This window comes from Carassius carassius, chromosome 28 (assembly GCF_963082965.1).
Source record: "Carassius carassius chromosome 28, fCarCar2.1, whole genome shotgun sequence".
Taxonomy (NCBI): domain Eukaryota; kingdom Metazoa; phylum Chordata; class Actinopteri; order Cypriniformes; family Cyprinidae; genus Carassius; species Carassius carassius.
In genome coordinates, this window is record NC_081782.1 from 427,501 (window position 1) to 438,689 (window position 11,189).

The window sequence follows — 11,189 nt, forward strand, 5'->3', positions numbered from 1 at the left end:
AACTTATTTATTGATATTATTGTTTTTATTTAATATAATTTTCTAAATGTTTTCAAAGACCCCTCACACTCTCAGAATCCAAAATACTACAGAATGAAATATATACGGTACATTTATATACAGTCTATCAGTGTCCTGCAGCACAGAAGCAGTCATCAGTGTCACAGACGTATATCTTTAGAAATACACAACAATACACTGTATGAGTCACAATTATACATTTCTCTTTTATGACAAAAATCATTAGGATATTAAGTAAAGATCATGTTCCATGAAGATATTTAGTAAATTTCCCACCGTAAATATATCATAACTTCATGTTTGATTAGTAATATGCATTGCTAAGAACTTCATCTGAACAACTTTAAAGATGATTTTCTCAATATTTAGATTTTTTTGCTCCCTCAGATTCCAGATTTTCAAATAGTTGTATCTCAGACAGATATTGTCCTCCGAACAAACCACACATCAATGGAGAGATGATTTACTAATTTATTAATGCATCAATTTTCCAAAAAAAGTATGCTTATGCTGGTTTTGTGCTCCAGGGTCACATGCATTATAATACCTCTCTGTTTTTAGAGACTGAACTGTCTGGTGTCAGACGCTGATGTACCTGATAAGTGTCTCCTCCTGACGGAGCGTGATTATTGATCAGAGCCTGTCTGTCCGAGGCTGAAGAGAGAAACACAGACAGATGAATCACTGATTCCTGATTCACTGATGATGAGGATCGAGATCATGACGCACCTTTGTTCCCCTGATAACTGCTTCTGGTCATGGGCTGAGCACAGATGCTGTAAATGGCCCATCCGATCAGAGCGGTCACTAAAATATCCCCCACGATAACACTGACCAGAGCCATCGGGTCCAGCTGGATCAGGTTCTCACTGCCTGCACACACACACACACACAGAGACACACACACACACACACACACACACACAGAGACACACACACAGAGACACACACACACACACACACACACAGAGAGAGACACACGCAGATACAGACACAAACACCGCACTGATGCATTATAAAAGTGTTCAAAATCTACATTATAATGCATTATATCCTTTATTTATTGTAAACACAGTTAAAATGCATTATCATTTCTTGTTACATTTAAAATCATCTAAAATCAAGTTTTAATGCATATAATATAACAATGAAAAGAAAAGCTTTGTAACATTATAAAAGTTGTAAGAGATATTCATGAGATGATTATAAAGTGCTTTAGTAAGCATAATTACTGTATTAAATCGTAATTCTTTTATAATGTATGACAGGTAAAGACAAGACGAGGTGATACACTTCAGATGAAATCAGAGAATCTGCTGTAACTGTGTAACTAATCGAGAGAACGTTCTCTGACTGTCACCAAACACAAGATTACTCAAGTGCTGATCTTTCATTTGTATGCATTCGTATTAAATCTGAGAGAAATGGGGCTAGCTCTGGAACATGAAAGCTTTTACTCACTCAGGATTTTTATAAGGACTTTTGGACAGTTGGAATTTTCTTCATTACAGTACTCTTCACTTTTATCATCAGGTATACACGTCTGGTGTCCAGAATGATCATAATTCAACTTATGATATGGTATTGTAGCTCCGTCAACAAATGTTCCACCTGTACATGTCAACGTCTTCTCTTTCTCATCATAACTGATCAGCGGAGAAGAAGCTGCAATGTTAACACGAGATCAGATGATTGATGTTTCATCAAGTCAAAATACTAATATGATTCAGAAAAAGCAAATACAGTCCAGTGCTGTGTGAAACACTGAAGGAACAGCTGAAGATGATTCTTACCATCCAATCTCACAGCCGACAGCAGACAGAAGAACACAAACACACGTCCGTCCATCTCTCAGAGAGCTGCTATTATTAATAACCTCTTCTGTGTCTGTAGATCATAAACACAGAGAGTCTGATCATTTCATCATTAGACAGACGCCATCATCTCCAACTACCTCAGTCTGACCCAACTCCAACAAAACATGTCACAAATACAACTCAACTTTCTACAGTTTGCCCAAAGACCTTCACCCTCAGCTCTGAAACATCTGCTTCTTATGATTAAATTAGACACTTAATATCACTTTAAAATAACATTCAGCTCATTAATATACAGATATTAAACTAAACTAACAATTACCAACGTTTAAAGCATTTATTCATCTATGAACAAAAGTATAGTCATAAACTCATTTCAGATTTTAGAAGTGATAACAAAAAAAGGTGAAACTATTTATTAATATCAGATTACATTCCAATCTAAAATTATATAATAAAACAAAGTTAGTTAAAGCTGTAAGTGAAAGATGAAGTTTTACACAGACCTGAGACGATGTAGATGTCGAGTGACTTTAGACGAGACGAGCGGAAACTGGAAGATGAACCGGAAGTCAGAAACCGACACGACGCGATCTGGAGCTCGATTTAACACAGATCATCTGAAATAAATCATGAGTTCTAATGAAGAAATGACGCTCAGAAGGTCAAACTCATCCTAATATTAACTAACGTTAGATAAAAAGCTCAATTAAAATCAATTTAGGCCTAAAAGATGTGGTTTCTATTCAAACAGGCCAGATCCGCTCATCAGCTCTGAATATTTCTCTCTTTCTCGGTGTATTTTATCCTTATTTCATGCACTTACACACAGTCTGAGATCAATAGGAGCAGAAACTGCAGATGAATGATCTACATTTGACTTCCGGAGCACAAACGGAAGACCACAAACACCTGCGAGAGAACGAGTCCTTGAGAACACAGCGAGCAGATCTCTCCCGAAGCCCAGAATACACTTCAACATCACTAATGATCATATCTACCGTCTTCACAGCTTCTAACATCGATCACAATAACTGTGCCTTTAGTGATGTCGATATTGAGAAGACTGTTGATCTTTAGGTCTGAGACGCTTAAGTGTCTTAAAGTTTCAGTCAAGCTGTCTTGTTTTCTAGATATGGTCTAATCTTTGGTTTAATAATGGAAGATGTACATACTGAATAATATTTTCATTTGGGGCCAATTTTATATTCATAAACGTAGGCCGATAAATAGACTCTATTCTTTGAATGTTTTTCTTTCTGTTTTCTCTTCTCTCTCATTTTTATCTTTGCTCTGTTCTTTAGGATCTTCTTATGATCGTATTTGTGTTTTCTTGCAATAAAACAGAGAGAGAGAAACTCTCACACACACTGGACTGTGCAATCAATATGATTTATTGAGGTATTTCATCATTTGTCTAATAATACACAAACAAAAGACACTAATTAACTAGTACTACTCAAGCTCAGGTTAACTAGTAGCGCCTCCTGCTGGAAGGAAACACAGTGACATGCGTTATTTTATAGTTTTTATGTACAGATTCATAATGCGCTTTACAAATATACTTACAGTAAATATACATATGCATATGATCATAACACCTTACCAACAATATCCTTTAAATTCATTTAAATATATAGATTTCTCACATATTTATCTCATATATCTGATGATTTACTGAACATTCCTTAATATTAAACAATATAACACAGCATTCCATATAGCAGCAAAGAACTGTGGGTAAATACCGAGGAAAGCACTTATGTACAGTCTGTCGATGTTTAATTATTCACATACAGTGATGGTCAGTCAAACGGTTTGTACGAATCATTGAAATGTTTCATAAACAATGTATAAATATTGTTTTGAGAAAGAAAACTGAAAGAACATTTCTTCATAACTAACTCCGAGAACATGATCAGAGATGTTTCTGAATGAACTACAGATCCCATGATTCCCTGTGTTTGATGATATAACTGAATCAGTCTGATTTAAACTCTTTTCTCTGATTTCGCAAACGTTTCAGGAATCATCATCACCACTGCTACAGTTAACTAATGTAGCTAGTGTGGAAACAGCCTCTGATTGGTGTTTCCATAGGAACAGCGGTTTCTCGGATCAGGGGATTATGGGTAATGCAGTTCTTCAGCAGGACACTGTCAGTCAATCAGATTTCGAGGCTTGATGTCTAAGAGATTCATCAGTCTCGGCGTGGCGTGAGGTCAGAGGTCAGCCGTTGGTTAATCATGGCTCTGTTTGTGTGTGTGAATCAGAGCCAGATCTCGTCGCTGCTGGTGCTGCTGACTTTATAGATGTAGCCGACCATCGGATAGCGAGCGAAACCTGCGGAGACACAGAATAACATCAACACACACCTACAGAGCCGTCTCCACAGACTCCTGAGCTTCAGCAGGACATCAGTCACGGATCTATCATATATTGCGACAGATCACACAAACATGCAAAACACTCTCAAAGCCACACGTCTGGATCTGTGGAGTGAGGAACATGATTAGAATTAACACAAGATTAATTCTACAGCACATTTCTACACGCCGCTAGTTTCAGTTTCACTTAAATTACTCTAGGCTTGGCATTTATTATAAATGCTGTTTCAAGCAAATGCAACTCGGTTTTATTAGTTTTTATAAATACTTAAAATGATCTTTTACTTTTATATTTTAATTTAATGCTTAACTAATTTTGTAAAGTGTTTGTCATCATCATCATAAAATTGTCTAGATCGTTTTTATACTAAAATGGAAGGGGAGGTATCCAAAGCACATCAACTGGTCACTGGGGTTCCTCAGGGATCGGTTCTTGGACCCCCTCTCTTCTGTGCTTGTAGTAATTTAATGTGTATATATTTTAAAGCATTATAGAAAATGCAAATCACCTGATCTTTGGCCCAAAATCAACGATTCACAATAAAAAAAATCCAAGTTTCAAGATCGAGCGGAAAACGAGCGAGCGGTTACAGCCTTAGTGGTGACCTCTGACCTCGGGCGGCGTAGGCTGCAGACAGGTCCTCCTCCTCGTCCTCGGCTCGTCTCCTCTCCAGTGTGTTGGGTCTGGAGCTCTGTCCTGAAACACGGCAGGAGTCAGAGACGGGCCCCGGAGCCGAGCGGAGCTCAGCGAGGATCACACTCACCCTTACAGAGCGCTCGGTCCTCGTTCAGCTGCACGTGTGACGGCAGAGACATGTTCTCCCGCGGCAAATACACGCTGTTCTCACTGCACACACACACACACATACACACATCAGATCAGCTCACCCAATAACAGCAGTATTAGCAGTGAACGCTGAGGAGCGGCGCACCGTTTGGTGGAGAGACGCACTGCAGGCTCCTCTGAAAACAACACACAGCATCAGAGATCAGCTCACAGAAACACTGTACATGTACAGAGAGCTTCACAGAGTCAGTGTGCTGAGATCATGTACCGAGGGCTTTGGTTTTGTCCTTCTGAAGGAGGAAGAACACCATCAGGGTGAAGATGAGGAGGGTGATGAAGCCGGCGACACCACCCGTCACGATCCCGAACACCGGCACCTCCACACGCGACTGCAGGAACTCTGGAGGAACACGCATTTATCTGATCAAAAATACAGTGAAAATACTGAAATATTATTAGAATATTACACATCTGTTTTCTGTGTGAATCTCTGTTTAAGTGTAATTTATTTCTGTGATGCTCCGCTGTATTTTCAGCATCTTTACTCCAGTCTCCAGTGTCACATGATCTTCAGAAATCAGAATAATATTATGGTCACTTTCATACTATTAAATGTGTAATTTATTTAAATAATTGGTACTCAATAATACTAGTAATAAATAGTGATGGGTGTGCTAGACACACTTTGAAACCTTTACGAATCTCAAAACTAAAAATCTTCAAACTACTAAAGTCACGTGACTTTGTTATGTCATAACTATTTCGAAACGTTTCGAAATTTTAACATTTCACCACTAGGGGGACATCTCTCTGAAGTCTTTTAATTGACTTCTAATAAAAACAGAACATATAGGCTACAAGAGGATGACTATACATGTCAGGGGTAATACAGATGTACACAGATATATAAATAAATACATAAATAAAGACAGAAATGACTAATCAACACTCGTCTGATTCGCTGTAAAGGTTGTTTCAGATCAACAAGTGACCACTAGGTGTAAGTGACCACCTGTGAGCGTGAGGTTGCTGTGGGCGGAGCCAAGGCTGTTGTTAGCGTTCACGGTGATGTTTCCTGATAGGCTGCTGAGCGTGAGCTGCAGGCTGTGATTGGTCAGCCAGGGTAAGCTGCGCGAGTCCAGGATGAGGAAGTCGGAGCTGTTGGCCAGCAGCTGACCGGACTGATCCACCCAGCGGATGGTGGCGGGGGGGTTGGAGCGAACCAAAGCGAAGAGAATGAGGGCGAGGCCTGGGTCCGAGCTCTGGCTGTAGTGAGCGTCCACACGCAGGATCTCTGGACGGACTGAAACACAACTCTACTCAACTCTCTATCGCCATCTGTGGCCACAACACACAACTGCATGCTGCTTACAGACTAAATTGGAATATTACATAAATTAAAATGTATATTTTATAATTATATAATATAATAACCAGTTTTGTTAATATTATAACTTTGATATAAATTGTTCATCTTATTTTAATTTATATTAATGTATAACATTATCATTATTAAAAGGTTGGAACAACATGATGGTGAGTAAATGATGATGGTGAACTATTACTTTAATATGCAACTTTCTTCTTATTATTATAATTTGTAATATATAAAACCAAAGATAATTCTTAAGGGAACAGTGATTATGGACTCACACTGGACGTTGAGCGTGACGCTGGCGTTGTAGCTCTCTCCTCTGGTGGGGTTTCGTGCCGCACACACCAGCTCTCGGTCCCAGCGCTTCGGCTTCAGTGTGAACGTGCTGTTGCGCTCCGATCCGTATTGAAGCGTTCCGGAATCCTGCGATGATGTCATCACCAGACGCCCCGCCCCCTGGCGGCCCCTCACCTCGCTCTGCCTCTCACCGTTCAGGTACCAGGTGAGCAGGGGCGGGGCTTGAGCATCCCAGCCCTCTGATTGGCAGCTGAAGTGGTGAGTGATGTTCTCCTGTACGGTAACCGACGAGGTCCGCTGTCCGTCAATTTTGGGGGCGGGGTCAATGGATGCTGTCAGAGAAAAACAAAGTCAACAACAACTTGGAAACTTGTGAGTGGGTGTGTGTGTGTTTGTTTAAGTGCATGTGTTTATTTGGTCTTACCTGAACAGGCCCAGGACAAGGTATGAAAGAATAAAGCAGACAGACGCGTCCTCTGCCTCAAACACACACGGGGCATAGTCACCTACACACACACACACGCACACACACACACACAGGAGAATCTCAGACAATCAACTGAGACACAAATCTACTGACCGTCTGTTGTCTCATGTGAACGAGGCAGTGGATCCTTCAGACTGGCGTGTGTGATTGAGATACATCAGCAACACAAAACACAGTGTTTCCAGTGTGATGCTGACATGCAGAATCATCATCTCACAGCTGCAGATCACACACACACACACACACTGATACTGCACATATGATGCACATCACATAAATCACACACACTCAGTGTTTTACCTCTGTGCACAGACGCTGCTGACTCTGACCGGTTGAGGAGCCATTCAGAACACACACAAATACACACTCACTCACTCTCTCTCTCACACACACACACACACACACACACATGCTCAAATGGCAAGCTGTTTTAACATTTATTCCTTAACATACTAGTACCTATTTCAATGCTACTAGTACTTATTTTAAGATACTAGTATATATTCCATTAAGTACTAGAGTTTATTCTTTAAGTACTAGCAACTTTTTAAAGTTCTTCGTATTCACTAGTTCTTATTTATTAGATGCTGGTACTTACTTCAGTAGTGACTAGTAATCAGTGCTGGGTAAGTTACTTAAAAAATTTAATTACTAGCTACTAATTACTTCAACTATGTAATTAAATTACCTTGTAAATTACTCTCTCTAAAATAGTATTGCATTACTTATTACTAATCACTTTCTAAATACCTTATCAACCTTGATCAGTTTAATTATATAAGGATCTACATGAACCTGCTAACTTAAATCTTCAAAATAAATAAAATAACATAAATTATTCCTGAAATGAACAAATTTAGATTTTGATATTGTTTTATATAGAAATATTACAAAATCAATGTAACTGTAATCACAGTTCATAAAATAAATTTGAAATTAAATTAGTTACTTATGAAAATGTTAACAATTACATGACAAATTTTGGATGAATAAATCAAGTATATCACTACACTTGAATCAAAATGTGATATGGACTAGTGTCTGTGAATATTAAGCTGAGAAAGTACAATATTTGACTCCTGCACATTCTGTGTGTCTCTGTAGAACATTTACTACTAATATTTAAGCGTGTGATGATCACTGTGTTTTCAGCCTCTGCCGCCTTAATATATGAGTACATAAATACATAAACATAATTTCTAGAACTGCTCAGAGTCATTTCATGGGCATTTGACTGTTTCTTTTGAGAAAGCTATTGTTATATTATATACACACATACACCATAGTTTCAAAAAGACACCAATGTTTCAGCAGTTTAATACTTAGAACAGAATAGGACACATGCTAATTAGATATAACTGTATTTGGGTTGATGTATATGCTTTATTAATTTTTTTTATAAACTGACCCCCCCCTCAAATGATTGTTAGATGTCTGTGTTTTCTGTAGTTATGCAAAGATTTGGTTTCAAAAACAGTATCAGTAAACTATTTCTTGATTTTAAATCTGCATTGAACATCAGATCTATCTCAAAGTAAAAAGGCAGTTTAGATTTTGAGCTGGATGTGTTCAATTATTAACTTCTTAATTCAAGTGATGAAGGATTTTGAAAGTCAGTAATCAGTGGGAATCGAACCCACAACCTTTGCTAACGCAATGCTCTACCACTGAGCCACAGGAACATGTTTGAAAATAATTAAGCTATAAATTTAAAAGTAATCAAAAAGCAATAGTTATTGAAAAAGTTATACCCTACTATTATATTTTAAATAGGGTAACTTGTAATCTGTAACCTATTACATTTCCACAGTAGCTTTCCCAACACTTTCTACTAGTATTAAATAGATACGGTACTTATTTATAAAAAGTATTACTTTAAGTATAGTTATCATTCATAAAGCTACCAGTGCCTAAAGAGCAATCACTAGAAGCCAAAAAAGAAGAACTAGTACTAACCTAGACCTAAACCTACCTAACAGAACCACTAGTAGCAAAAAATGCGTACTAGCAGCATGAAAACACTTACTAGCACGTTTTATGTATTAAATGTTAAAAGGGCTTGCCATACGCAGAATGATCTGAGCTCGACTCGTCAGGTCTGCTGAACCTCTGCAGTGCAGATTCACATTCAGACACGAGCAGCTGCACACAGAACTCACGACGAGGAAGAAAAGCATCAGTTTTGATTGATTCCTCGGTGCAAAAACACTCAATGCATGAAACCAGACGCAAACAATCAGTTTCTCTCTATAACTTCAGAATCAGCCCTGAGGTGAAGACTGGTAACGGGTAAACTTTCCCTCGACATTTATTCAGAACCTCTCCATAGTTACCTTCTCAGAACTAATGTCCATATAACATTCACTCAAAGTTTAGAACAAAGGTTCTTCCAGTAGCGTTAATATGATGATTGTTCAGCGTCATCTGGCCTTTACCAATGTTCCCAAAGCGTTAGCACAAAAACATTAACACTTTATTTGTATGTCCTTGTTACACGTTTACATTTATTATTACAATAAACAATGAATAATTACACGCAAGTCCTGACCCATATAGTAAGTACAGGTAGTTAATTAATATTACTCAGTACTTGCAGTGTTGGGGGTAACGCATTATACAAGTAACACGAGTTACTTTGTGTCCATGTGTTGAGTGACAGCTCTGGTGTTGCCATGGTGACAGAGACCCGGAGTCAGTGCAGTGTTGTGTGTGAACATGATCTCACTAAATATGAACATGTGTTCAGTCAAAAACAGATTCTGTTCCTCAAAATCAATAAAAACAGTGAAAGACAAACTCAGAATGTGATGCAAATCTGCAATAATGTTAAATAACACAAATATCCTTCATGTATGTAATCCAATTGTATTAACCAATGTCTCTGCTGCTGACCTTTGATTATTCATTTAAAACAAACTAATAAAGACTTTAAGATTTGCGTTTTCATTTAGTTGTTGCTGAAGAGCAATGAACTTTCTTCTTATGTGTCAAAGTCACCTTTATTTATATAGCGCTTTAAACAAAATACATTGCGTCAAAGCAACTGAACAACATTCATTAGGAAAACAGTGTCAATAATGAAAAAATGATAGTTAAAGGCAGTTCATCATTGAATTCAGTGATGTCATCTCTGTTCAGTTAAATAGTGTCTGTGCATTTATTTGCAATCAAGTCAATGATATCGCTGTAGATGAAGTGACCCCAACTAAGCAAGCCAGAGGCGACAGCGGCAAGGAACCGAAACTCCGTGTCCTGTACAGATTGGCAGCGCTTCAGCGTGACCTTACATTTCCTTGGGAATGAACCCAGGCTTTTACATTTGCCATTAATAGAACCTTTTTAATATTAAAAACAAACAAGCCCAGCCCAGATGAGAAAAAGTAACGCAAAAGTGATGTAATTCCAACTCTGACCCCCGAAGCATGTGGCAGGGCATCAGTGACTACAAGTCAAGCAACTCCGCTCCAACGGTCACAGACGTCTCCTTTCTTAACGAGGTAAATTACTTCTATGCTCGCTTCAACAGCGCCAGCAAGGAGACGGCCACCAAGATCACACCCTAAGCAGAGCACCAACCTCTCAAACTCACCTCCACAGATGTCCACACTGCACTGAGCCGGATCAACGCACGCAAGGCTGCTGGCCCGGATGGCATTCCTGGACGTGTGCTTAGGGCATGTGCAGAACAGCTTGCAGGGGTCTTCACAGACATTTCCAACCTGTCCCTCACCCAATTAACTGTGCCAACAAGTTAAGTCCACATTGGACCCTCACCAATTTGCCTACCGCAGAAATAGGACTACAGAGGATGCAGTATGCACAGTGCTGCACTCACACACTTGGACCATGACAACACGTATGTTAGGATGTTTGTTGACTTCAGCTCAGCATTTAACACTGTCATTCCCTCCAAACTGACCACAAAACTTGGAGACCTGGACATTAACACCTCCCTCTGCAACTGGAATATGGACTTTCTGACCAAGACATCAGCATGTTAGGTCAGGCCACACCCACT

General features: G+C 38.9%; 1 protein-coding gene and 1 long non-coding RNA gene across 2 annotated transcripts; both read right to left on the reverse strand.

Annotated features, from left to right (window-relative positions):
* Window positions 1–1,602: 1,602 nt before the first annotated feature.
* LOC132108336 (uncharacterized) lies at window positions 1,603–2,762 on the reverse strand. Its single transcript, XR_009424427.1, has 4 exons — window positions 2,665–2,762; window positions 2,345–2,458; window positions 1,815–1,908; window positions 1,603–1,686 (listed from the first exon to the last, which is right to left on the reverse strand). It is a non-coding gene; the product is annotated as an uncharacterized LOC132108336 (long non-coding RNA).
* Window positions 2,763–4,020: 1,258 nt separating this feature from the next.
* LOC132107630 (transmembrane protein 25) lies at window positions 4,021–7,598 on the reverse strand. Its single transcript, XM_059513728.1, has 9 exons — window positions 7,472–7,598; window positions 7,109–7,190; window positions 6,666–7,016; window positions 6,025–6,315; window positions 5,281–5,412; window positions 5,158–5,188; window positions 4,990–5,072; window positions 4,839–4,922; window positions 4,021–4,181 (listed from the first exon to the last, which is right to left on the reverse strand). The coding sequence occupies exons 1-9, from the start codon at window positions 7,580–7,582 to the stop codon at window positions 4,108–4,110; spliced, it is 1,239 nt and encodes a 412-aa protein (XP_059369711.1). The 5' UTR covers window positions 7,583–7,598; the 3' UTR covers window positions 4,021–4,107.
* Window positions 7,599–11,189: the final 3,591 nt, after the last annotated feature.

What these genes read in the sequence shown, in the direction of transcription:
- LOC132107630 (XM_059513728.1), bottom strand. Translation starts at nt 7,582, where the DNA reads ATGTGTGTGTGTGTGTGTGTGTGTGTGAGAGAGAGAGTGAGTGAGTGT. An exon ending in CAGCAACCTCACGCTCACAG is followed by an intron (nt 5,413 to 6,024) that starts GTGGTCACTTAC and finishes GTGTTCCTCCAG; the next exon opens with AGTTCCTGCAGTCGCGTGTG. An exon ending in TGCAGCCTACGCCGCCCGAG is followed by an intron (nt 4,182 to 4,838) that starts GTCAGAGGTCAC and finishes GTGTCTCCGCAG; the next exon opens with GTTTCGCTCGCTATCCGATG.